The sequence below is a fragment of the Motacilla alba genome, chromosome 17 (genome assembly GCF_015832195.1).
Source record: "Motacilla alba alba isolate MOTALB_02 chromosome 17, Motacilla_alba_V1.0_pri, whole genome shotgun sequence".
Taxonomy (NCBI): Eukaryota; Metazoa; Chordata; class Aves; order Passeriformes; family Motacillidae; genus Motacilla; species Motacilla alba.
Window position 1 is genome coordinate 10,469,019 of NC_052032.1, and position 27,284 is coordinate 10,496,302.

At 46.0% G+C, this 27,284-nt stretch overlaps 1 protein-coding gene across 5 annotated transcripts; it reads left to right on the forward strand.

Moving 5' to 3' along the window:
- The first annotated feature begins 22 nt into the window (after positions 1-22).
- GAPVD1 (GTPase activating protein and VPS9 domains 1) lies at positions 23-26,796 on the forward strand. 5 transcript variants are annotated; one of them, XM_038155965.1, is made up of 28 exons: positions 23-123; positions 801-849; positions 6,528-6,725; positions 7,039-7,882; positions 9,059-9,145; positions 10,270-10,404; positions 10,492-10,681; positions 11,575-11,655; positions 12,473-12,633; positions 13,411-13,540; positions 14,289-14,414; positions 15,226-15,399; positions 15,704-15,844; positions 16,447-16,581; positions 17,129-17,248; positions 17,697-17,774; positions 17,908-18,281; positions 18,729-18,816; positions 19,192-19,272; positions 19,920-20,042; positions 20,522-20,651; positions 21,036-21,145; positions 21,765-21,924; positions 22,220-22,407; positions 23,083-23,296; positions 23,845-23,917; positions 24,297-24,494; positions 25,180-25,741. In XM_038155965.1, the coding sequence occupies exons 3-28, from the start codon at positions 6,541-6,543 to the stop codon at positions 25,318-25,320; spliced, it is 4,467 nt and encodes a 1,488-aa protein (XP_038011893.1). In that variant the 5' UTR covers positions 23-123; positions 801-849; positions 6,528-6,540; the 3' UTR covers positions 25,321-25,741. The 5 variants fall into 5 exon arrangements, with proteins under 5 accessions (XP_038011893.1, XP_038011894.1, XP_038011895.1 ...); XM_038155966.1 differs by having other exon boundaries at positions 30-73; XM_038155967.1 differs by lacking the exon at positions 23-123 and adding an exon at positions 540-674 and having other exon boundaries at positions 25,180-26,796.
- Positions 26,797-27,284: the final 488 nt, after the last annotated feature.

The window sequence follows — 27,284 nt, forward strand, 5'->3', positions numbered from 1 at the left end:
CTCCGCCGTGCCCGGCGCGCCCCCCTCGCGCCGCCCCATTGGTTGCACCCGCCGGCCGCGGCCACGGAGAAGCGTGAGCCAAGCGGAGCGTCCCCATTGGCTGGGCGGGACCACGGCCGCGGGGTGGGGGGGCACTTCTGGAAGTTTCCATGGTTACCGGCCGGGGGGGCATACCCAGCCGGTGGGGGGGGCGCCGCCGCTCCCGGGGGCACCGGGGGTACGGGCGGTACCGGGGCGCCGCCGGGAGGGAGGTGCGGGGAGGTCGGGGCCGGGCCGGCATCATGGCCGGGCCGCGCGGGGTCTCCGGGCAGAGCCCCGGCCCGCCCCCGCCGGGGATGAGGTGACACGCGTGTGCGCAGCGCCCCGAGGCGACACCGGGACCCGTCCCCGGCCTGCCCGTGCCCGTCCCGCCGCTGCCTGCAGGTCGCGAGGCCCCGCCGTGTCGCGACACCAAGCCCCGCACGCACAAGCCGCGGCCGGGCGGAGCCGGGGCTGACGGCGGAGCGAAGCTCCGAGAGCGGCCCCGGCTCCGCCCGGCCCTCGCCCCGCTCCGCCTCGCCTCGGCCCCGCTCCCGGCGCCGGCCCCGGGACTACAAGTCCCAGGAGCGCCGTCGCCGCCTGCGCAGTGCCGCGCCCGCCCGGGCCGCAGCGGGAGCCGCCGGGGCGCTGGCCGGGTAGGGACGCGCTCGAATCCCGCGACAGCGCTCGGCTTCCTCCCCCCGAGGAGGAGGAGGAGGAGGAGGGAGCGGAGGGAGGAGGAGGAAGGCCCGGGGCCTGACAAAACCCTTTGGTTTTTCCAGGGAAGCGAGAGGGAAGGCGGGCAGCCGAGGAGAGCCGGAGCCGCGGAGGGTATGTCGGGTGGGTGTATCGCGATAGGGCGCCCGGGAGGCGGGGGAGCGGCGCGGGGCCGGCGGCAGAAGTTGCTGCTGCGGTTTGCTGCGGGTTCGTCCGTGCCCTTCTCGGCCAGCCCTGCCCGGCCCGGCCGGTCCGGCCGCCTGCGGTCCCGGTGCCGAGGCACGCGGGGAATCGGAGCCCTTGGAGCGGGGCCCTCGCCGCTGCCGCCTCTGCTTCGCGGCTTTTGTGTTGGGCAGGTTTAAAACTTGGAACTTGACCGGTGCGGTGAGTTCCCTTTTTGGTTACTCGCAGACCCCTAACGCTGGAGAACTCGATGCGGGCTGTATCAGGTTTTTTTCTTGCAAAGTCATGATACCGCGCTCCTGAGAGCGTTTGGGATGGAGCTCTCGGAGCGGGCATGTGACACTACACTTACTGATAGGTGAGGTGCTATTTTGGTGGAGCATGCAGTTGACTCGCGAGTAGAAGCTGCAGTTTGAAGAGGATGGAGGGAAAATGGCAGGGGCAGTACGTGAAATCCGAAATACTCTGCAGAAGCGGCAGGATGGTGGCTTCAGGAAACGCTTTTCAATTGCTGCTGCCGAGGAGGGTTCCAAAACGTTTAAGATGCTCAGCCCACGGATTTTGATGTGATATTTGTCAGATAATGGAGAATATACTCAACTCAGTAGCAGCTGCCCTTCCTGGCCGATGGGGAGGGAGCTGCTCTCAGGAGAATGGGTTGGTTTGTCAGTTTGAGCAGCTTCAAGTTCTGCACTTGTTCTGGCTAAAAGTTTATTAGTGTGACCCTCACCTAAAGGGAACTCCACTTTCTGGCATTACAAGCAACTGGAATAGATTTTAGCCTGGTTATGTGCTTTTGTTGATTTTATGCAATATGGCAATGCCATGATTTATTAGCCAGCTGATCATATGCTCCTCTGATGAGTTCTGTTATGGGGCACGAGAAACGAGGTTCTCCTCACCCGTGGATATGGACAGTGTGTCCAGGGCTAGCTGAGGGCAGCCTCTGGGCAGAAACAAACGTGAGGGATGAGTTTCTTATTAACGACAGTTAGAGAGTGCACCTGCATTTTGTGTGTCTCACACGCGTTTGAGCTGGTGGGTTCTGTAACGCGAGGGTTCAGCAGTGAGCCCTAGGTCATGGTGAGCCATCCTGCTGAAAAAGGGCTCTTCTAGCTCAGCTGGGGGAGATGGGCAGTCAGCTTGTGGAGAGAAATAAGGCTTGTGAGAAGCTGCTGTCAATGAGGGAAGAGGTACTTCATCAGGGCTGAATTAGCTTGGAAGCCATTCAGGCTTGCTTAGGAGTTATTTTTCAGCAGGATGGAGTGATTTTGCCTTGCCCTGCCCTGCCCACATCAGATGTGCCCAGACTTGCTCTGGAAGTTGAGTCTTGTGTAGCGAGACTCAGGAGGAGCAAATAACCCTGAGGAGGAAACACGGGAGGAGGAAGAAGGATCTGGTGTACCAGCAGTGTTTACCACTTTGCTTAATCTCCTTTCTGTCAACTGCATCACAGAAATGAGCAAGAGAGATGTGGCTCGTTCCTGTGTGCCACAGGACAAAGCCACGGACACGGTGAGCTGGAGTTCAGCACCTGGAGGTTCAACGTCGTGTTCTGCAGGACTTTTGAGAGTGGGAAGCAATCTGTGTCCTGTGTTCATCAAAGGATAGACTGCCTGAGGTTCTGAGCAAATGTGTGCTGCCAGCAGGGCAAGGCGTCTCGGATGCTGTCAGGTCATGCAGTCTTTGTTGTTGATATGTGGAGCATCATGAAGGGGAGTTGTCTGAGTTGTTGTGCTAGGCTGCTCTTACTGTGTCACAGTTACTTGTAGGTTCCTGGGTAGTCTTGAAATAGCTGACAGAAAATGGAAATGTTTCCATATCAACATGAAATTCCAGGATTGAAAAGTAATCTGCACGTGGCACAATTTTACATATCTATTGTTCATTTAGATATCCAACACCAGGCTGTTGGATATCTGAATGTCCTAAAGTGACTCCTTTAGATAGCTGTGTAGAGATATCTGCTATTCCAGGTGCTGCCATGGTATCATGAACCAGATTGCTGGGTAATTACAGGCACCTTTTTGTTTATGAGCAGCTGATAAGGTAATCTGACAGACGAGGAATCAGCAGAGGTTCTGCTCTGGGGCTGTTCCGTGGCTGTGGCCAAGGGCTGCTGAAGCTTTGGCCCAAGTGGAGCCTGCTCAGAGGCTGCAGCTGCTGTCTTTTTGTGCTGCTGTAAAGGGAGGAGGCTTTGGGGAGGAGCAGTGTGTGTCAGGTAGGTGTGTTAGTGGTACAATAGTTTCTTCTTTCAGGACAAGCTGCGTTGGTAATGCCAGTGTCTGAAGAGAGGAGTAGCGTGTGCATCTTGCCCAACTGGGTTTTTTGGGTTTTCTTCCCTGAGCCTTGCTGAAGTACATTGTGTGTTGAACTGCTGCTTTACATCCCTGGTGTTCTCAGGTGTCTGCCAGGGACCTCAGGTGGAGACAGAGTTGTTTGTGCTCTTGCTTGCTCTGTGTGTGTGGCTTCAGAAAAATTCATTTAAAAACTGGTGGAAGGCGGTGATGAGGTGTTCCTCTGCACAGAGCTGGATCTCAGCAACCATCCTTGCAGTTGAGCCACTTTGGTTTTCACAGAGGTTACCAGGCTGGGGAAGCTGCTGATCCCGTTTTCTTGTACACAGGGTGAAAGCTGCTGTCATGCAGTTGTCCTGTGGGTTGACAGAAAATCCTGTGGATTTTCACAGCCCTTGACAAAGCAGAGGCACACAGTAACCTGCTGTGGCTCCGTTCTGAATCAATTCTCCTCTTGCTTTCGTTGCTTCTGGTGTTCTGCAGCAGAGGCAGATCACACACACACGTGGGTAGTGGCCAACGGATGGGCTGTTATCAGGTAGTCACAGGACCAGTATATTTAGCAGCTCAGATGCAGCTAAGGGTGCTCTTTGGAGCCTTGTTTTGGGCCTGGAGTTCAGAGAGGCAGTTAGTTTAAAAGGAAAAATCAGAATGCATGGCAGTTGGCAACTTCCCACTGCTTCTTGTGAGGAGGTGCCCAGGTTGTTCCTCTGTTGGTGCTCACCTCACCTTCCAAGCAGGGCCGAGGTTTCTGCTGGGCAGGTGGATTAAAGCCTGTGTAACAGGACTCTGCACTGCGTGGGGCTGCATGGGCTTCTGCTGACAGGGCTTTTGCAGCTTGCTCTGCCCCGTGGGCAGAGGAGGAAGGAGCAGAGCATCTTCCTCAGAGGCTTCTTAGGGAGCTTTGCCCATCCCTGGTGCTGGAAACACCTCTAATAAAAGAAAAGCCAGAAAAAGACCCTAAGTGCAGCAGAGAGTAATTGTCTGTAAGAGTAGGAAACACCTCAGAGCTGTTCAATCAGCTTGTGTGCTCATAAATGGGTTTGTTACCAGTGACACAAAAATAGAGACTTGTTTTGAAATCTGGCTAAACAAAGGCATGGGACTGTAGGCAGAGGCAACAGGCTGTTCTGGGGGTACTCCATGTGGGTCTCCCCTTCCTTCCCCAACTTGCTTAGAAGCAGGAGATCCACATGGAGTGACTTTCTGTCCAGGAAAGTGGAGACTGTGGGTTGACCCCTGAAAGTGGAAAATGCCAACTGAAACTCTTCCGTTTGATCAAATATGAGCAGCTCTTGAGCACAGCCCTGCAGTGGGAGCTCTGAAAAGGCAGAAGGCACCTCGGCAGGTCTTGTTTGTGTGTGTTTTTATGGCTTCAACTTCTTTTTCCTGGCTGATCGCACTAGCTCACAGCCTGAAAACTGGTTACTACTGTGTTTGCAGGCAGTAGCAGGTTTACTGCTGGTTTTTCTTTTTTCTTTTGCAAGCTCTTAAATTCTGAGACTAAAAATAAATTTGTTGCAAGAAGTTATTATTTGTTTCACAAAGAACTTTGGCAGTAACAGCAATGTTTCTTCTTCTAATCATTTCTCTGAGACTGTCCTAGTTAAAAACATCTGAATTAGCACATCCTTCAAGTTCCTGTTGTAATCTCATTTTTGGATGCATCAGCTGTAGCCTCTGGTTAGGGTTGCTGAATTTGGTTTGGGGTCTTTTTGAGTTTGGGTTTTTTTTTAAAGAGCTTTATACCCAGTTTTCTGTGTTTACTAGAAATGGCCTTTAAACCTTTGGGTGTAATAAAATTGCAATTTTTTTATGCATCGTGACAGCTTCTGCCTGGCCTCTGGTTGTGAGGTTAAAACTGTAGATGAAAGGACTTCATTACACAAGCAGCAGTGATGGTTGTCAGTGCACCTGGTTGTCAGGCTGCAAAAACCCAACAAATGGGAAACCTGTGCCTAATTAGGGAGCTAATCTGTATTCTTCAGTGAGGATCACCTCGTGCTCTGCTGAGCAGTGAAACGCAGATCTTTAAAACACTGGCAGGGAGAGCACTGGGCCAGCACGTGGCATTCCAGCACATTATTTGTAGTTTCTCAAGCATGGTCTAAGTGGGTTTGTGAAGCTTGTCCAGAGTCACTGCAGGTTGTGGGAAGGAGTTTTTATTTTGACTGCAGTATTGCTTTGAAGGGTTCCTCAGCAGAGCTCTCTGACATCTCCATTACTGGTGCACAGCACAGGTGCACCATGATCTGTTGCAGGTGAAATCTGCCTCAACCCTTGCCCTTCCCAAATTAGCTGCTGTGGCTGTTAGTTCTGGTGGGGAAGACATGAAGCAGTTAACCATCAGTTCCATGATCTGCATGATTGTGCCTCTTCCTTTGTCAGTATTAATGCACTTGATGGGGTTTTATCCTTCCAAACAGTTAATGTTTAGATGGATTTGCTCCTGGAATGTCTCGTCTGGTGCAGTACTCTACTGAGATGTTTTGTAGTTGTGAAGTTAAAATTGATATTGCATTCACACAGAACAGTAGTTTGTGTAGATTTTAGCCCTTGATGTGCTATGAAAGCCTATGGTTGTTTCAGTTTTTCTCGCTATAAAACAACATTTTTGGATCATGGCCCAAAGAAATATTCTTCTGAATTGAAATATTTGAGGAATTTTTTCTGAATGAATTGTACTGTTGAGCAAAATCTCTAAGCTTATTTCCAACTGCTGCCTTATCTGGGTATTGATACTCCTTGGTTTGTGGTTTGGTGGGCTTTTTTCTTAATTAGTAATGTTGTTACTATTATTATTTTTAGCAGCAAAGAGCAGCATTGGGAGCTTGGTGCTTCTGTGCTTAGGTGAGAGGGGTAACAGGCCAGAGATTCCTGCACCCAGGTCCTTGGTACTGCTGGGTTGTGTGGGTGGGCTTTAGGATGAAGGAGTCTGTTCCCCAGACAGCGAGTGGGAATGGGGGCTGGTCTTCATCTCCCTGAGCTTGTGTCACCTGAGCTGCAGCCAGGGCCACGTGTCCCCAGGTAAGGCCAGGTGTACCTGAGGTGTGCTCGGGGCTGTGCTCCTGTTCCTGCTCACCAGGGCGAGCTGAAAATACCATCAGCTTCTCTGCCAGTGTCCCTGCTGTGCGGCAGACAGTGGCACTGGCCCTTGGAGCCTGGCATTGGGAGCGTGGCCCAGCGCAGGGGGGTTTGAGGAGGGCACAGCGGCGCCCTGCCCGGGCCAGCCCGTGCCCGCTGCCCACCGCGGGCTGGCAGGGCAGGGCAGGGCAGGGCAGGGCTGACCGCTGCGCTCCGTGTGTGCGCCAGGGGCTGTGGCACCATGGTGAAGCTGGACATCCACACGCTGGCCCACCACCTGAAGCAGGAGCGGCTGTACGTGAGCTCGGAGAAGCAGCTGATCCAGCGGCTCAACGCCGACGTGCTGAAGACGGCGGAGCGGCTCTACCGCACGGCCTGGATCTCCAAGCAGCAGCGCATCAACCTCGACAGGCTCATCATCACCAGGTACTGACAGCCTGCAGGCCTGTGCTGTGCTGCTGGTATCAATAGTGAGGCTGTAAACCAAACCTCACCTGGGGAATCGTGCACCCAACGTTCCTTGTTGGCCATTGAAGCAATTATTTTTTTGGTACCTGTGTTTGTTTTGCTTCTGTTTGTGAGAGCAAGGCTGTCCAGAATTTGCAAATAATTTGTAGTAACTATCTAGAAAGGTTTTTTCCTCTGTGGCAGCCTGGGTAATGAATGGATCGCGTGGTGTCTCTTAGCAAGTTTGTTTACTTAAGAGTTACTTAAAGTGTTTCAATGTTTTTCTTTAAAGTGCTGAAGCTTCTCCTGCTGAATGTTGCCAGCACGCAAAAATCTTGGAGGACACGCAGTTTGTGGATGGGTACAAGCAGCTGGGATTCCAGGAGACTGCTTACGGAGAGTTCCTGAACAGACTGAGAGAGAACCCCAGGCTGATTGCCTCCTGCCTGGTTGCTGGAGAGAAGCTCAACCAGGACAACACGCAGAGCGTCATTCACACCGTGTTCACCTCCATCTATGGCAACTGCATCATGCAGGAGGACGAGAGCTACCTGCTGCAGGTGCTGCGGTACCTGATTGAGTTTGAGCTGAAGGAGAGCGACAACCCCAGGCGGCTGCTGAGGCGAGGCACCTGTGCCTTCAGCATCTTGTTCAAGCTCTTCTCTGAAGGACTCTTTTCTGCAAAACTTTTTCTTACTGCTACCTTGCATGAGCCGATCATGCAGCTTCTGGTTGAGGATGAAGACCACCTGGAAACCGATGCAAACAAGCTAATTGAGAGATTCTCCCCAGTACAGCAGGAAAAGTTATTTGGAGAGAAAGGCACAGAAAAGTTCAAGCAGAAAGTCCAAGAGATGGTTGACTCCAACGAGGCCAAGCTGGTGACCCTGGTCAACAAATTCATTGGCTATCTCAAGCAGAACACGTACTGTTTCCCTCACAGCTTGAGGTGGATCGTGTCGCAGATGTACAAAACGCTGTCGTGTGTGGACAGGCTGGAGGTTGGCGAGGTCAGAGCCATGTGCACAGATCTCCTCCTGGCCTGTTTCATCTGCCCTGCCATCGTCAACCCGGAGCAGTACGGCATCATTTCTGATGCTCCTATCAATGAGGTGGCGAGATTTAATCTGATGCAGGTATGATTCACACTAAGGCAGTCTTAAAAATATATAAACGGCTTTTTTCTTCCCTCTAGAACTGATGCTACTGCAGTAAAAGTGAAGGTACTGTCTCTCCTACTTACAAAATGAATGCTAACGAAATATTTGTGTTAATTGTTGCTGAAAAGGCAGGCTGCAAAGTTTATCTGTTTGCTTAAAATACTGACTTGAAAAAATTGACAGCATGTATTCCTGTATCCCTTAGAAGAGTTGCAAGTATCCTTTATAAAAGCTGATTTAAGGGATGAAAGCTAAGGCATAAAAACGACTAGAAGATGAATTCTGGAATGTGTGAAAAAGAATGTTATGCTGTTCTTGCAAATGTTAAATATTATACCAGGTATTGAAAAAATAATGAAATACTTTGCTGAAAACCCCTTGTTGTCTGGCAGTAATGTCCAGTGCTCTACTTGGAGCATTCCCCAGCCCTCATGACCAGCTTTTGTCATTATGCAAACACTTGGACAATTTAATGATATTACTTAGAGGAGTCATCTGAAGGTGTTGAGCAACACTTGTCTGACTGAGGATGTTCCTCCACATGAGGAACAAAACCTGATTTTACTGCTGTCTATAAAGTGGGCAGGGAGTGATCCTTACAGTGCAGTGACGCCGCTGAGTTTGCTCAGTGTTTCTCTCCACTCCAGCAGCAATCCTCTCCTGTGTCACTGCTCACGTGCTGGAGCACAGCAGTTGGCAGCTCTTTAAACTGAGGGCTGCTTTGCAGTTGGAGATGAATAAGGGATATGTGCTCTGAAATAAGGGTTAGCCCTCCTGTTATTGCTCCTTAGTTAAATATATGCAGCCTTTGAAAATCTCTAGGTTTAGATGACCTAGATTCAACTCTCAATTCTGACGTGTTGCAAAAACAAAACATGCTTTGTTCCTGGGAGGGGGAAGTATGGATGGTCACAGCCTACTGTGTGTGCACATTTTCTTGTTAAAGGCAATGACTGCTTTTTTTTCCTAAAGCTTCTTGCATTTTTTTCTTCCCTGAAAGCAAGCACAAATCTCTGTCCACTCAATCAGAACTATTCCTTGGAGTATTAAATGAAAAAGGATTTAGAATGGAGGAGGTTTTTTGAGTATTTTTTATAATCACGCCCATCATGGCATGAAAGGCTTATTCTGTGTACTTCTTTTGGATTTCAGGTTGGGAGACTTCTGCAGCAGCTGGCAATGACAGGCTCTGAGGAGGGAGATCCACGTACCAAAAGCAACCTCGCTAAATTTGACAAAGTAAGAATCCAGGCTGGAAAAATCCAAGACTTGGTGAATTCGTCGTCATCCTTCTGCAGCCTCCTTTCTCAGACTTTGCAAAGGACTTACTAAGAGTTTAATTTCCAAGTTACATGTAATGAAAAGCAGATTAAATCCTGCACAAAGCTGGGGAAAAAAAAATCTTGAATACTAGAATTTGGGTTGAGGATTCTTGCTTCTGCTCTGACCTAGTACTTCTTAAAAGAAATTATTTTTAACAATTAAAATAAATGGTATTTTCAACTGGGCATTGTAAGTGTTCAAGGCCAGGTTGGACAGGGCTTGGAATAACCTGGTCTAGTGGAAAGTGTCCCTGCCCACGGTGGGGGGTGGCACTGGATGGTCTTTAGGGTTCTTCCAACCCAAACCGCTCTGTGATTCTGTGAAACGCTGAATTCCCATCTGTGGTTTTTCAACTGAACTGAACAAAACACTTTGATCTGAAAACAGCTTTAGTATAACGTCTGTCTTAAGACCAAGTAATTTCTTAGTGCAAGTAACTTCTCTTTCTTTTTTGCGTAGTTTTGCTTTTCTTATTCAGCTTTTCCTGTTAGCATGAATCCATGAGTAGCCGCAGCACTTACCTTCATCAGAGCAGCAGTGGAGCTGATGACCTTTGATAGATTATCAAGTGTTTAAAAACCTGTTGGCATCCTTGGTAACCTTGTATCTGCCCGGGTTTTGGTAATTCTAGTTGTTACAGAGTCACCACACAAAGCTACACATTTATTGTTCAAGTAACATTTTCACTCAGATTGGAAAGTGATGTCATTGTTGCTTCTTTGTTTCATTTTCAGTCTGTGCTCAGCAGATTCTTCAGGAAGGGCCTGTTTATTGCCATTATTTTTTTCCCTTAAATTGTAAGAGGACACTTAAGTAAGTAACACTTTGGAATGCAGGAAAGGAACGAAGGACATGCTAAAAGTAACTGCACGCTTTCCTTGCTTGCTCCTCAGTGACCTTAAAATATCTGCCATTTTATCCCAAGATTTCAGAAGTAGGAAGCGAAACCTAAGTTATTCTGTATCTACTTCACTCCTGTCGTAAGTTTCGTTCCAAACCCTAGGGATGGTGTCTCATTCATGCTGTCTGCTGTCCCTCAGAGCTGCGTTGCTGCTTTCCTGGACGTGGTGATCGACGGGCGCGCGGTCGAGACTCCCCCGATGTCGGCCGTGAACCTGCTGGAGGGGCTGAGCCGCACCGTGGTGTACATGACCTACAGCCAGCTCACTGCCCTGGTAATGCCTCCTGCTCCCTCGTGTCCCACCCTGGCAAAAGCAGGCTGGTTTGCACTGCAGCTCTTACCAAAATGATTCTGGGTTTAGGTCGGCTTCATGCGGAACGTGATGTCAAGCGATCAGCTTAAGGAAGATCGGATGGCTTTGGAAAACTTGCTGGCAAATTTACCCCAGAACAAACCAGGGAAAAGCAGCAGCCTTGAAATGACTCCATATAACACCCCCCAGCTCTCTCCTGCAACTACTCCAGCCAACAAAAAAAACCGACTGCCCATAGGTAAGGAGAGCGAGCGGAGCTCCCGCCTGGCTTCTGCCACCTTGGCCATTTCTGGGCCCTTTTCTCAGTCATCTCTTGGGCTTACTCTTCACCTACACCTTCAGTTCCTCTTTTTTTTCTGTGTAGAAGGTGAAGAACTTTTCTTAAACCCAGGTAACTTCCTTAGTGTCTAATGCAGGTGTGGTGAATGACATTCATCACTCCAGCCTGAACTGGAGGAGGTTTCTGGAGTGGTTGGTAGCCATAGTGGTGGTGATTGGCAGTGACAATAAAGGGAAGGTTTGAAGGTGGGAGGCAGATCTAGGGGGAAAGTTGCTTAGGAAGGTAGTAAGATAGAAGCAGAGGCATTTAATGAGTGGGATAGAATAAGTTTAACATTTTTGTTAGAGAACAAATGGACAGGAGGGTGAACAAGCAGGAGCAGGACTTTCAGAGTATGTGCTGAGAAGAGAAGGTTTGTCCTTTCTCCATTCCTTGCCTGCTCTGATTCCAGCTGCCAGTATTCTGGAATGCAATTTTAGGTTGGTTGGGCTTTGTTTTTTGAACAGGATTTCTGGGTCTAGATTTTTTCCGTATTAATAATACTTTCTTTTAAAATAGGAAGTGTGGTACTCTTCTTCAGTGTATATTTATGTGAATATGACTGTGTGGGATATTTTTGTTTGAGAGATTTGGTGTTGGTGTGTAAAAGGATGAAAATATACAGAGGCCAATAAGTGGCAAAAAACCACCCCCAAAACAAACCCGTCCCATGTTGGTTTAACTCTGCTTTTGAATGGTTCTGGTCTTACATCTCTAAAGTAGTGGCACTTTACAGCATTTATTTTATGGTATAAAATAGCTTTTGCTCAAAGTTTTTGTTTCTTTTTCATTTTAATGCCTTCGCACTCCAGGACAGCAGCTGGCAGCGATTACTGCCTGGGATACCTCTGCTACCAATCTGTCAGCTCACATAACTCTAGTAACCCCTTTTGGTGGGTAATGCCCTCTTTCCATTCCTCTGTGAAACCTTGACTCGTGTCACATCACTCAGCATGCCTGTGGGCCACCCTGGCAGTCAGCTCCCTTGGCACATTTCTGCAGCGTATGAACTCATTTTGTGTGCATGTGGGTTTTAAAAACCCCTCTGTCAGATCATCAGAATTTGGCTGCCACTTCTGCATTCTTGCCTTGTTTTCCTTGGGTCAAATAAAGTAGCAATTGGTGTCATGCTGCCATTCTTAGAAACCTTAATTTCATGTGGGTGTTTTTACTTCTGTGGAGCCAAATGTGGGAATCTGAGGCCAGTTGAAAAGGGGACATCAGAGTGGAAAAGTAATCAGAGCAAACCACCTGATGTTGTATTGTGTGTCTGGGTTTGAGACACCTGTTAGAATAAGATTTCCTACTTCTTAGGAGAAAAAGTCTTTTAAACAAAATAATTAGAGTTTTAAACCACAGAAACCTAGATTTTTTTTTAAAATTCTTTTTTAATTCTCTCATGTAATGTATAAAAGGTCTTTCTGTGACTGGAATAGGCTAAATTGCTGTAGACAAACAGGTCACAGTGTACCTTGTTTTTCTGCTTCTCAACTTTTATGTTGAAAGTTTCCTTCTTCACAGGGCAGTACTCAAGTTTAAACATCAGTTCCATCTCTCAAAAGTTTAACAACACTTTGATTTTGAAAACTTACTTAGTGTATATTGCTAATTAAAACTCTAAAGTTCTGTATTTCCATTGTATTGTCCTTTTTTCCTCCTTAAACACAAGGAAAAGCTTTCTGATGTGGATATTTTGAAATATTTTCTTAGCCACTCGAAGCAGAAGTAGATCAAACATGCTAATGGACCAGCATGGAGATCATGAAGGATCCTCCCAGGAGACTATTCCAGAAGTGCAGCCAGAAGAAGTGCTGGTGATTTCTTTGGGGACAGGTCCACAGATTACTCCAGGGATGATGTCAGAAAATGAGGTATCCAGAAACAATGACATCTCAGATGTTTTGAGCCATGCAGCCTCTCTTCTCTAACAGCACAGCAGTGAGGGTGCAAAGCTAGGTTCTGGTAGTAAAGCTGGAATGGGAATTTAAATCCTTACTCTGTGTCACTGAGCTTGGGGGTTGTAGCTTTCACACTGGCCTTTGTTAGGTGGGTTTGTCCCTCACGTAAGGAGCTTGAGAGCAAACCTGAGCTCTTGTTTCTGAGCATTAAGAAGCTGCAGTGTCTCTGCATGCCCTGTCCTTTGGGTCCAGGGACACAGGTGAATGGCAGAACTGGAGCACTGATCCTGGTGCTTTTGGCAGCCCATGAAAGGCACAGCCCAGGTTCTCGGGGGGGCAGAGCTGAGCTCGCAGTGCCATCAGTGCCTGCAGACTGTTCCTGGGGCAGGGCTGGCATTCCAGCCTTTTCCTGCTACAGCTGTGGCACAGCTGCTGCTTCCAGCTTTGCTCCCTGCCTGGTGGTTGGGATTATCTCCTCTGGCAGCCTCGTGCAGGTCATTTCCACACTGCTCTGCTCTGGGGGGTGAGGAGGGAGCTGTGGCTGCCTTGTTATCAGGACATTCCTAGTGTCCATGGGGTGGTTCCTTGGCTCTGACTTGGGAGGTCGCTGTCTTTTTTCTAACAGAATGTTAGAAATTTCTTTGTTCCATTAACAATACAAAAACATGTCTCCAATGTTTTATTTGCTGTTTAATGACCTGAAAAAGAGATGATTTTAATGAAATCTTGTTTCTTTGTCCCTCCCTGCAGGTGTTAAATATGCAGCTTGCAGATGGTGGGCAGGGAGATGTCCCCATCGACGAGAACAAGCTCCATGGCAAACCTGACAAAACCTTGCGCTTCTCCCTCTGCAGTGATAATCTGGAAGGAATATCTGAAGGTGAAGGGCTGCTTAAGTCTTGAAGAAGTTTTGTTGCTCTGTTGGTTTTTTTTTCCCCTTAACTGTAAAAGGAAGGTGTGTTAAATACAGCATCTTGGCTTTGCTGTTCTGAAGACTGTGCTGTTTCACTCCGAGAGCCTGTCTTCTCTCTTAGTTGTTCAGAGAATAAAGCCTGGAGCTAAATTTTGACCTACAAAGGCATAACTGAATCTGAGAGTTGGGAAGAAAAGGACTAAGTGTGTTTAAAAAGAGAAAATAGGGTTTTTTGGGTTTTTTTGTTTTAAACTTAAGTGCAGTACTAGTTATTAAGATAATCTAACTTAGCTCTAAACTTGAGCGTCTCAGACTTATTTTTCATCATGTTCTGATTAGCTGTTATCTATCTCAAAATAGTTTCTGCACAACTCCTGTATATGAACCTCAGACATAACAAAGCACAGATGTCTGTGGGATGGAAGAGCTTTGGAAACATCACTTTTGCATTATTTTGTATAACTTCCATAACTTCACTTGTGTTCTGTCTCCTCAAAATAAGAAAACAAATTCGTGAACAAGTAAATAAGATAAAGACAAAGATTTCATTGGCTTTTAAGTCCCAGCTAAGTACAGTAGTGGTGAGATTCAGTATTTTGTGTTGGACCCGCTACTTCATTTCTTGTAATTTTTCTAGTGAGTTTTGTGTCCTGAATTGTTAATGCTGTATATTTAGGAGCTGTTATTTAGTTCTAAAGTAGAATCTGTTTTGCAGGCCCTTCCAACCGCTCCAACTCAGTGTCCTCCCTGGATCTGGAGGGGGAGTCGGTGTCGGAGCTGGGCGCGGGCCCCTCCGGCAGCAACGGCGTGGAGGCTCTGCAGCTGCTGGAGCACGAGCAAGGCAGGTGCCACTCTCTGCCTCAGCTGCTGGGGATGCTAGAGCCAAAGTCTTTGTGGAGAGAGGGTGCAAATTTGATGAATTCAAGGAAAAAAGTAGACATTTTCGTTGTGTAGTCGCTCTTGTATTTATTTGTGGTTTTGGTTTGGTTTGGTGGGTTTTTCCCTCCCCTAAAAATATTCTTTGTAGTCTGTTGTTACGAAAAAGAAATCACCTGGAATTTTGAGACTTAAGTCGCTTATAGGAAACTGTAAAGTTTTGCTTGAATCAAGTTCTTCCCTTCAGGAACAGAGTGATCTGGGTTGGAGTAGTCTGGAAGTATCTGGGTAATTTTCTCTTTGATGTCCATTTGTCAAACACTGCACAGGTTGCTCGGAGGTTGTGGTGTCTCCAGCCTAGAGATGCTCAAAATATGACTGGACATGATCATGAGCAGCATGTTGTCCTTGACCAGGGCAGGGAGTTGGGCTGGGATGATCCCTGGAGGCCTCAGCTTTTCTGTGATTCTGTTCCTCTACAGGAATTGTATCAGTGTCTTTGTAGCACTATGTTTCATTTATTTTTTCTGTCAATTTAGTTGATAGATTACCATGTAATCCCAGATTTTTCTTCTTATGTCTCAAATTTTTTTCAGGCAGCATTTCCTAAGTAGTGTAATAGTGCTTTGCAGGCCTTCCTTTAACCACTGCCTTACCTGACAGAATTAGGGGGCTGTTTGTTTGGGATTTTTTTCCTAATGTACTCTTACAGGCTTTCAATCTGAAATAATTGGAGAAGCCTTTCAGAAAGTCAAGAACTGTTTATTTTTCCACAGCCACAACTCAGGATAACCTGGATGACAAGCTGCGTAAGTTTGAAATCCGTGACATGATGGGTTTGACTGATGACAGAGATATTTCAGAAACTGTGAGTGAAACCTGGAGCACAGATGTCTTGGGAAGTGACTTCGACCCCAACATCGACGAGGACCGGCTGCAGGAGATCGCAGGTAACGGGTGTGCTCTGGGTAGGTCCTGTGCTGCTCTGGAAGCCGAGGCTGCCGAGCCCTCATCCTCATCCTCCTCCTCCTCCTCCCTTCCTCAACAGGGGCATTTCCACAGATTCAACTGGAGATTTGCTCTAGGAGGATTTTTGTGTGCATGACCTGGACTGTGCTTAGTTACTCGTTTCTTTTCAACGTTGTGTTTCCTGATTGCTTTATCAAGGACACTTAAGACGTGTTCTTCCTTTTCTCTCTAGAGCTGACTCCCCAAGCCCAGCTCTAGCCATACGCTCCGGCTTTACTTTTGCAGGTGCAGCTGCAGAGAACATGCTAGGCAGCTTGCTGTGTTTGCCAGGTTCAGGATCCGTGTTGCTTGATCCCTGCACAGGTTCAACCATATCAGAAACCACAAGTGAGGCGTGGAGTGTGGAAGTATTACCAAGTGATTCAGGTCAGAATCGGGCAGTTTTTGCGTCTTTCTTTAGCATGATTCTAAGACTCTTCCAGAGGCATACAATGCAAAACAGCAGCCTCTTCCTCTTTCTTCAAGAAATTACTGTCCTAGGCTTAAGTTAGTTTTTGCAAATACTTCCAGGATTAAAAGGACAAAATGCTCCTAGGCAGAACGAAGATGGAAAGCACTGGGAGAGACTTCTGTTACCTAAGAAATTCTTAAGGTCTGAAGGGGAAGAGAAGGGTTTTCAGAGCAAACTTGTGCTTGCTTTCCTTCCCTATGGTAGGAGCTATCCAGGACCACGGTTTACTTTGGTTAGTGAAGATGTGACTGTATCCTGTTGTCTAAGAAATACAGCAATTGAAACAGTAGACACTCCTTAGCATGCCTGTGCAGACAGAGCATTGCTGTCTGTGCAGAGTGCTGCCTTCTGTACCAAAGGATATAAGAAAACTCTTGTTGAAGTGGTGTTGAGTTACCTTAAAAGTTGATACACTGAATCACCCCCCACCCCTTCCTTCTGCTTGTGAATGTTTAGGGAGCATGGCATTGAGTAATGATACTTTCTCTCTCTACTGTCCATTGTCTCCCTTTTGTAGAGGCTCCAGATTTAAAACAGGAGGAAAGGCTGCAAGAGCTGGAGAGCTGCTCTGGGCTGGGCAGCACGTCTGATGACACAGATGTGAGGGAGGTCAGCTCTCGGCCCAGCACGCCCGGCCTGAGCGTTGTGTCAGGTGTGTGCAACTCCATCACAGCATGGGCAGCACTCACTTTGCTGCACGTGCTTTATTTATGCAGCACTTCACTCATAAAACAGTTTCCTGCACTTGTTCGGGAATTTCCAAAGCTGTGGTTCTTTGTTCACCTCGCAGAAGAAATAAAAAAGGCAGCAGAGAGGTGGATGCCCTGTGCTGCAATAGCAGTGGTTAGCAGAGGAGTGTTGCTTTGGAAGAAACTCCAAACTTTCTTGGAATTTAAAACAACTTGTTTTATTTAAATAAATCATAGCTCTAGTTCTTCGTTTTCTGCAAAGTATGTAAGAGTGGAGTGTGTTTCTAATGCCTCTTGTCAGAGTGTATTCATGGCTGTGGTAATGCTTTTGAAGATGTAGAGCAAAAATAAACTGTTGTTTTATGAGTATAGAAATTTGTAGTGTCTGTAAGTGCTGCTGTGAGTTGGAACTTGATTACTCACTGTCCACCAAACATTTTAACAGTCTCAGGATTTTGCTTCCTTGCTCTTTGAAAGATTATCACAGATGCTTCTTTTGTTATGTGCAAGGTATTAGTGCAACATCTGAAGATATTCCTAACAAGATTGAGGATCTCAGGTCTGAATGTAGCTCTGACTTTGGGGGCAAAGATTCTGTAACAAGTCCTGACATGGATGAAACAGCCCATGGTAAGTTACTTCTCTGGAATCTCTGATAAAAACAAATTACATTTATAGAATCCTTGAATTTTACAATTTCTCCCCAGTTTCAAAGTGCTAGTGACTGAGCTTAATATTTTCCTTATTTGCCAGTGCTGTATTTGTTTGACAAAGAGGCTCCAGTGCTTTGCTGTGCCAGGGCTGGAGTACTAGAGCCAAGATCCCTAATTCAGTTTGATTACATTGACTGTCCTCTTGCATTTCGGAACCAGGCTGCTCCTCAAGAATTCCTCATGTTTTGTGATGTAACTGTGATCATTTCAGGGTACTGCAGGCATCTTTCCGTGCAGGAATATCTTTACAAATACTTTGCAGTATAAGTTTTGTAAGCTTTTGTTGCTGAAGTCTGTTTTTCCAGTGTCTCTCATGTCGGAGGCAGTTTTGGTACTACACTAACTTTGTTCTCTCTGTATTTCAGGAGCCAGTCAGTTGACATCTCCTCCTTCTCAGACAGATTCTTTGCTTGCATTGTTTGACCCTCTGTCCTCAAATGAGGGTGAGTTATAAAGACTAAGCTTTGTTTTAAAAATAGGCATTTTCAGTGCTTTTATGTTAGTACCAGGTAATCAGATAATTTGGAGTAATATTAAAAGAAATGTGTGTGGCCTCTTTTCTGCTTGTGACCGCAGGTGTGTCAGCTGTAGTAAGGCCCAAAGTGCACTATGCAAGACCCTCTCACCCACCTCCAGATCCCCCCATCCTGGAGGGAGCCGTGGGGGGCAACGAGGCCCGACTGCCCAACTTTGGCTCCCACGCCCTGATCCCGGCGGAGCTGGAGGCCTTCAAGCAGAGACACTCCTACCCCGAGAGGCTGGTGCGCAGCAGGAGCTCTGACATCGTGTCCTCGGTCAGGAGGCCCATGAGTGACCCTGGCTGGAACAGACGGGCTGGCAATGAGGACAGGGAGCTGCCCATGGCCTCCAGCAGCGGCGGGGCAGCGGTGCTGGCCGCCGCCTCTCAGTCGTCATCCTCATCTCCCAGCAAGGACTCCTCCAGGGGAGAGGTGAGGCTTCTATTTAGCATTTCATTTTTGTCTCTCATGCCCACTTTAACTACACATCTAATGCCAGAAAGTGGGAATTAAATGTCTTATAAGATAAAGCTGCAGTTCAGAGTAGCTTAAATGGACCTGGCTTTTCTTAAATTTACTGGATGAGGTTTACTGGTGGTACTTCAGAAACAGATTCATTGTAGTGTTAAATTGCTGCAGCAGCCTGAAAATTAATTTTCTTTAAAAAAGAAATAAGTGAAATCTAGGGTTCTTTGTCGCTGTGGGTTTGCATTTGCGGGATGTCTTCTTTAGGAGAGATATTTCTGACTTAATCTGCTCTTTGTGCTCTGCCGTAGTTCTGTTTTTAGAGTCAGTGTAGCAAGAGCTGATGTGAAGGAGAAATTTTCTCTTTACACTTGATTTGGCAAATGCTCAAATGTAGACTCTGCCCTTCCACAGATTGAGGAACGGAAAGACAGTGATGATGAGAAGTCTGACAGGAACAAGCCCTGGTGGAGGAAACGTTTTGTGTCTGCCATGCCCAAAGGTAGGATCATGTCTCTCTGGGTTTGGTACTTCAGCCAGAGTTCACACCGCCTTTATTATCTCTTTAGTCACCTTTATGGTTAAAGTATAAATAAATATGTAAATAAAATGGGAAGCTACCTGACTCCCTTGGCTAGTAGCTGCCTAGAGCGTGCTGTACCTGGAAGGCAAAACTGTTCTGCCTGACCTCACGTGTGTTAAAGGTGGAGCTGGCTGTGGGTGATGTCAGTACAGTTCTGCTCTACCCTATGGATAAGCTTACGCTTTTATGGAAGTTGATTGGATGAAAATTTTCTGCATTAGTCCCTTCCTTGAAGTTTCTGCTTTTTGGCCATTATCTCAGAGTAGTCTTTGATGAGGTACCTTGCATTTTCAGCTCCTATTCCATTTAGGAAGAAAGAAAAACAAGAAAAAGACAAAGATGACATGGTGCCTGACAGATACGCAACGCTTCAAGGTATGTGAATAACATCATCATAGTAATTTTCTCTCAGACTGTGCCTCCTGGAGCTCCAGAGTGCCCACCAGGTAGCTGTTGACAGACAGGTACATGCTGTTGTAGCTCGTGTTCAGAGCTGACATTTTGAATAAGAAAATGGATAAAGATTTCCTGACTTGAAGGCTGTTTTTAAGTTGTCACATGTCTGTCTGGGCATGTAGTAGATTCTCAACTCAAGTCCCCTGCCCTCATTATAGAGCTCCTGTTCTTGTCACAGCTGAGCAGTAAGGATAGCTGTACACAGTCCTGTAATAGTTGCTTAAGTGTTTAATTAAACATGGTTTGAACATGGGCATTTCATTTTCTGTTTGCCTGACCCTTTCTAGAAGTCTTCAAATACCCAAGAGCCATTTGTGTATGCAGTATAAATGTGCTGAGGATCTGCTCAGGATCTGGCTTCATTTGTTCACTTTGATTGTACTGTTTGTTTTCTGATTTGCTTCAGACTTTATTAATACATTTGAATTTGGGCTGCATGGGACACAAGCACCTCTTTGTTTGATCTGGCTAAAAACAGAGTCCAAATGTGTAGGCTTAAGTTTTTGTATTTGCTTTCAGTTGGCCCCACACCAGGGTAACTCGTGTTGTTTTTATGGTCCTTTCAGATGATCCCAGCCCAAGGCTCAGCGCACAGGCACAAGCTGCTGAGGACATTCTGGACAAATACAGGAATGCAATCAAGAGAACGAGTCCCAGCGAAGGAGCCATCGTGAACTACGACAGTGCAGGTGGGAGCCTGGCTTTTGTAATCACCACCAACACAGCTTCTGCTCCTTAAAGATGAAAACACTTCTGTGTTCTAGACCAGTGTTAGTATTAGCAGCTGAACAATGTGAGCTCTGAACAAGGAATGTTTTGTCAAACAATCTGTGGGACAGTCCCTCAGAGGCTGGGGATTAAATCAGTATTCCCAAGGACAGCTCTTTTGTATTGCCATTGAGGGAGCTGGGTGTTGATAGCACCTCTCCTACCAGTTTTTTGTTTTGTTTTAAGTTGGCTCTGAAGAAGAGCCTTCCAAAACTTTTGCAGTTTCTTCTTAGGAGCGTCTAGGTTGTATGTTTTAATGTGCATTTTTTCATATATCCAGAACTAGTTGGTTTATGTGCTGTCTCCATTCTCTCCCTGACCTTAGAATAACGAGCAGAAAATCAGTGTGGTTTCTTCCTCTGACTCCTCTCTTGAGGTGCAGTGTTTTTCATTTCCACAGAGGCAATTGGGGATGGTGAGAGCATGCACGACTCCCCGCGGGACGAGGCTTTGCAGAACATGTCTGCAGATGACCTCCCAGACTCTGCAAGCCAAGTAGCACAGCCACAAGGTTCTGCTTTCTCCTATAGGTAAGGACATTTGCAGGTTTCATCTTACCCACAAAGTAGAATTAAAAGCTGAAGCTGTGGGACTGGTTCCCACAAGAATCTTAATACGGATTCATTGTAAACTTTGATGTGCTTTTAGTTTTAAGTATCTCAAACTGTCATATTTCCACTGGTGGAGGGATGTTTGTAACCAGAGAGGACAGAGCAATTCAGTGTTTAAGAACATCCCTTTGGAAATGGTGCTGTATCAAAAGAACTGATATTGTAAAGTCTTGACAATGCTGTATATTAAAATGATGTTAAATAACTTTTAGGCAGTATTAAATAAAAAATAAAGTAAGGATTTCTTATTGAAGAAGCAGACCTCTCAGCAACTGTGTTAAGAAAATATTTTTCCTCTTTAAGGGATGCAAAGAAGAAATTGAGATTGGCTCTTTGTTCAGCAGATTCTGTTGCCCTCCCGATGCTGACACATTCAACAAGGAATGGTCTCCCAGACCACACAGACCCTGAAGGTACAGGCTCTTTGCACTGTGTGTGTCTCTCCCTGTCCCTGTGTAATACCACTCGTACTGCACCACTTATGGTCCCTTCTCTTTGCCATAAATATTGAGGGCACAGGCTGCCTTTTGCCCCCAGAATGTTTTCATTCTTACTCCGCAGACAAACTGCCATCTCAGCCTGCTCTAAGATTTTTTTGTAATGAAGTATCACAGATACAGCGCAGGTAGAGCCTGAAGCCATAGAATAGACTCTGAAATACATGTGCTGCTGGGAGTTGTGCCACTTGAATGATTTACTGGGTCTTTATGTTGACTTAGTATAGATGTGTTGTGTTGTATCCTTTCATTCACTCTAGGTTTATTTGCAGAGGAGTGAATATGTCACCTTATGGGGTCCTCTTCACATTTCAGAATAGTTCTAAATGCTAGATAAGATAGTGATATGGAGGCTTATCCTCTGATAGCTGGAAAATTCAAAAAGGCTTCATAAATTGTTCTAAAATCACATTTATTCCCTAATGTACAGAAGTTTTGTTTTAAACCATTAATGTGTTTCCCATATTCAAACATAGTTTCTTTTCATCATGCCTGCATTTCTTTTCCTTAATATTTGTCCTTTTTTCTTTATTAGATAATGAAATTGTGTGCTTCTTGAAAGTTCAGCTGGCTGAAGCCATCAACCTGCAGGACAAGAACCTGATGGCGCAGCTGCAGGAGACGATGCGCTGCGTGAGCCGCTTCGACAACCGCACGTGCCGCAAGCTGCTGGCCTCCATCGCAGAGGACTACAGGTACCCCGGGCAGGGGCTCCTCAGCACTGGGCCCCCAGATTCGTGTCCTTATTCGCCAGCAGGTTGGGAAGATCCCTTTTGGTTTAAATTGTACTTTACCAAACCAGGTTATTGCATCTCTGCTTCCCCGCAAAAGGATGCAGTTGTCTCACCCGTGTCAGGCAAACTTCCGAATTCAGGCGTTGTTTTGTTTTAAAAGCCACAAGTGGAGGAATGCTTTGCACTCCGAGTCAGCAGTTTGTAAAGCTGTGAGCCTCTGTCTTGGTTGAGAATGTGACACAGCTCTGTGCTTCAGGAAAAGGGCTCCGTATATCGCCTATTTGACGCGCTGTCGCCAAGGCCTGCAGACGACACAGGCGCACCTGGAGAGGCTCCTGCAGAGAGTCCTGCGAGACAAAGAGGTGGCCAACAGATACTTCACTACAGTCTGTGTGAGGTTACTGCTGGAGAGCAAGGAGAAGAAAATAAGGGAGTTCATTCAAGGTAAGATTAATGCAGACCAAAGTTTTTATATTCCTTTACTCTGTATTTAGATGCTGACTTGGGTTAATGTTTTAAAATATGTCTTTTAAACTGTGGAGTAGGTTCCTAAAATGATTTTAATTTCAGATGGTGAATTAATGGCTAAACAGACAGATTACTGTGACTTTACAGTATGTTGTGGCAGCTAAGCTATGGTAATTGTCTGCATTTTTCGCGGGCTGAGAGAATGAAGGTATTTTGACCTTACTTGGCCAAAAAAGTTATGCTAAATCACATTATCTGCCCCATGGCAGAAGCATGAATACTATTACTTATTTTATATCTACTGATGCATGATAAATTAAGTTGCAGCATTCAGTTCTTAGTCCAGAACCTATGGCTGCACCTCAGAAGATATGGGGGATAGTAACAGTGTGAATCGAGTGAATCAAAGATTCAGAAATATCACAGCATAAGAGACAGTGCCACCAGGAAACTCAAAACAGCCCCTTTATACCAACCTGGTTCTATTTTCTCTGTGCACATATCTGACTAAATGAAGCACATAAGGAATTTGGGGTCAGCTCTTGCTCCTGGAGCACATAGTGCTGCACGTTAAACGTGCCTGAAAAACTTACCAGAAATAATATTTTTTTACTTAAGCGAATGTTCTTTCTCTTCCTCCTTTTTTATCAGATTTCCAGAAACTCACGGCAGCAGATGATAAAACGGCCCAAGTAGAGGATTTTCTGCAGTTCCTGTACGGGGCTATGGCTCAGGATGCCATCTGGCAGAACGCCAGTGAGGAGCAGCTCCAGGATGCACAACTGGCCATCGAGCGCAGTGTGATGAATCGCATTTTCAAACTCGCCTTCTACCCTAATCAGGATGGAGATATTTTGCGTGACCAGTAAGTTAATGGAGTTCAAAGGACTTGTTTCCTCTTTTGCAGTTGGTGCGGTGGAAGCTGAGCAGCCCTCCTGCCACAGACTTGTCTGAGTCAGCCACACAAAGTCATGTTTTCGTTCAGAACATTTTGTAAAAGAACGAGGAAGGGCTTTAGCATCATGTGCAAATGTGTTTGCAACAAACTGCTAGAACAGAAAAAAAAGTTGTAAGTGTGATGATTTGGGTTACAGACTATCAGGGCTGCAAATCTGTGTGCTGAGAGAATGATCAAAACCTGGTTCAGGACTGGACCTGGTCCATTTTCTGGTTTCACTCAGTATTTTCCATGCATTTGGGGTTCCTGTGGTTTAGAATAGATGCTGTTGGGATGCTCTAGAGGACCTGTGGTTGTTCTTGGCTGTACAGAGCAATTCTCTGCATCTTCATTGACCTGGTGTCCATCATCTGTAGGGCCACATTCCTGAAGATCTTTCTTGTCCTCTCAAACATGAAGCAAGTTTCCTCAGCTGGCTGGCTGTTGCTTACTTTTCACTCTTTTTTGTGTTTCAGGGTCCTTCACGACCACATACAGAGGTTATCCAAAGTAGTGACTGCAAACCACAAGGCACTTCAGATACCTGAGGTAACAGCTCTTCTCCTTTGCTTCTGTATTATGTGTGTTGGGATTTGGACTGGCATTGGGATAGGGAGACGTTCTGTTTTACACTTAGAAGGATTGCCTTGCTGCCCGTGACAGCTGAAATATCCTTCAGGAAAATACCCTGTACCCATGCTGTGGCTGTAGCCAGCTGCAGCTTCTCTGGGCAGCCTGTGCCAGGGCCTCGCCATCCTCACAGGGAAGAATTTCTTCCGTATATGTAACCTAAATCTCCCCTCTTTCCGTTTGAATTCACCTTGCCTTAAATCTCCCCATTCCTCCAAAACCTGTGAGCCTCTGGTGCCTGAGCCCCTGTGCTGCCCAGCAGTGGCTTCCCAGTGAGGGCTGCCTGCTTTCTCCCCAGGTGTATCTCCGGGAGGCGCCGTGGCCGTCGGCGCAGTCCGAGATCCGCACCATCAGCGCTTACAAAACGCCCCGGGACAAGGTGCAGTGTATCCTGAGGATGTGCTCCACCATCATGAACCTGCTCAGCCTGGCCAACGAGGATTCGGTGCCTGGGGCAGATGATTTTGTTCCTGTTCTGGTCTTTGTTCTCATAAAGGTGAGTTTTTTGCAGAGATCACAAACCCCAGTTAATCCCTGTAATAAACAAGGACATTTAGGAGGAGAGATAATGCCCGTGGGTCACAGGGAGCTGGCCAGGCTCAAACCCAGGTCTGATTCTGCAGGGTTTGAATAGGAATGTCAGAAATGTGGTCAGAGTTACGGTTTTTGAATCCAAGCAAACTTTGCATTTGGAGCCAAGCAAATTGGGGTGCAGGTGCTGTGTGTGGAGTAGAGTTAGTCTGAGGTATGTCCATCAGCATCTGTCATCTGTGCCTGCTTCATGCTGTCCTCAGGACCAAGATCTGACCTGGCTTGTGTTGCTGCTCTTTTTTGACATGAGTGGAGAATGGTCTGATGTGTAAGATGCTGAAACAACAGGCTTTCCATGTGTTGAGGTCCTGATGACCTTCGCAGCTTGTGGCAGCGTTCCCCCTCTTTCTCTTAGCCTGCTAGTCATTTTTCCTTGTTGGAAAAATGTTCCTTTCATCAAACCTGATGCCTTCTGCGCGTGTGAGGCGGGGTTGGTGAGGATGAACAGTCCCTACCCTGCAGGCAGGTTACATACTCTGGAGGATGAGGATCACTGCACAAAGGGAATTGTGTTTCTGTTCCGTATCTGGCGGCGTTTGTTGATGTTGGGCTTAGCAAACAAGCTGTGTCTCTCTCTTCTCCCTCCCCAGGCAAACCCCCCCTGCCTGCTGTCCACTGTGCAGTACATCAGCAGTTTCTATGCCAACTGTTTGTCTGGAGAGGAGTCCTACTGGTGGATGCAGTTCACGGCAGCCGTGGAGTTCATCAAAACTATCGATGACCGCAAGTAGCTCGCACAGCACAGGCAGACTGAGAGCAGGAGAGGAGTTCCTAAGAATGTACAACAGCTGCAAAAGCTGAAGAAAAGACTTTCCTTGTAAAATACTGTACAGAATTGAGGCATTTTAAACCACACCTTTACTAATCTAATTAATTTAACAGATTTTCCTCTTCTCTTTGGGTTGCGTTTTCCTCCCCTCTAGATACTGGCACTGCAAAAGGGACCACAGTTTTCAGGTATTTTGGTATCTCAAAACATTCAGAAAATTCTTCATGCTTTCTCCACCACCCCTCTTCCTGAATTCTTATTCACGTGAATAATTCACTTAATTTAATTTCTAACAGAAAATTGAAACAAGAGGAAACAGGGCAGCCACGTAGTAAACTTTCTAGTTGAATACACCTTTTATTAAGAAAACACCAGCCACACTGAAAGTTTGTAGTAGCTGACATCAGTTATTGGTTATATTTCACCTAAATTTAAAATCTGAGAGGACAGTGTAAATATTATATAACTATATTTAATGCATTGCAAATATCTTTGGACTTAGTATCCTTTGAATAAACAAGCAGAAGCCTCTCTGACCTCTAACAGGTTGTGACCTACCATGTTTTGGTGACAAAAGGACTTCCTCAAAAGGCTAAGATTTAAAAAGGGCAAACTGAACTATTTATTAAGATGTAATTACTGAAATTTCTAAAACTGGAATTTATAATAGGGCTTATTAGCTAGCTGAGCACTTCTTGGCTAGGGCATTAGGGTGTTCCAGAGGTTTGGATATATAGAGGAGAGGGACTGTAAGTTACAATAGAAAAGTCTAATATAAAAAGGAGAAATAAAATACCTTACTGTAATATTTTTTCTGAGCTATTGTGTATACTGTACAAACCCCAAACAGAGATCCTTAACAGAACCTTGGGCTGTAATATATATTTTGATTAGTGACATTAAATACATATGCCAGGGGGTTCAGTGAATGTTTTTACTAAATGTTCTTCGTGTTGTCTGCTATGCAGCAGGGCAAGTTTTACTGTTCATAAAAAATATTTTAAAATAATATAACACTGTTCTTTATGAAACATATCATGACATCAGTTCAGGGTGTTTTATAGATTTCTCACCCCGCCTTCCCCTTAAACTGACAGTTATCAATTTAAGGAGGTTTTTATGCACAACACCTCATGGGTTTTTCATGAGTGAAGTGGTCTGGGGCATGGCCAGCAGGTGTTGGCTGTATACGAGCACTCGCTGCTCTTTTTCAGCTTCAGTACACTGAAAAAGGACAGTGAGCACTGAACTTTTTCATGTCAGTATTATTTCTTGCTCTTTCCAGAGTGTTCATTGCACTTCTGACAGAGGGATGTGGTAAGACTCGGTGTCTGTGATTGGTAAAGAAAACAAAATCTTTCTCACATTCTTTTCAGAACACGATTGGTTCATTTTGTGTGTGTGTGCATTTTGATGATTAAAACCTGTAAGCAACTAGTACTTGGGAAAATCATGTGGTCAATTGGAATTAGAGCAATTTATGTAAAGTATTGAGTGCTTGATTTGGCTGTGCTACTTGTCAAGGCATAATCAGGAAACTCACTTTTTAGGGCTCTCAGATAGAACTCAGTCGAGCAGTTTTGCCAACCTAATCACAGGTAGAAGGTGGGATGGTAACCTTTTCCTTTGCTCTATAGTCTTTCTCCTCTATCAGAGACTCAGTTGTGTGGAGGAGCAATACTCAGTCAAAACAGAATTCTTCTGATCTGCCTTACTCGGTGTCTCAGTCTGTGTAGCATTGCAATATTCTGGTTATTTAGCCTTGATGGGTTTTTGGTGCTGAACATGTAATTCAATATTGCAAGCACAGCCCTGCAGCAAAGCACAAACATGCCCTTGAAGATATGGCCAGATCATATCAAAAAGCAATATAAATTCATTTCCATTGAAGTGTCCTGTAACAGGTAATTATTACTTGAATATCCG

Coding starts and splice junctions, on each gene's coding strand:
- GAPVD1 (XM_038155965.1), top strand. CDS start 6,541: ATGGTGAAGCTGGACATCCACACGCTGGCCCACCACCTGAAGCAGGAG. Junction 12,634..13,410: donor GGATGATGTCAGAAAATGAG/GTATCCAGAAAC, acceptor CCCTCCCTGCAG/GTGTTAAATATGCAGCTTGC. Junction 13,541..14,288: donor TCTGGAAGGAATATCTGAAG/GTGAAGGGCTGC, acceptor TCTGTTTTGCAG/GCCCTTCCAACCGCTCCAAC.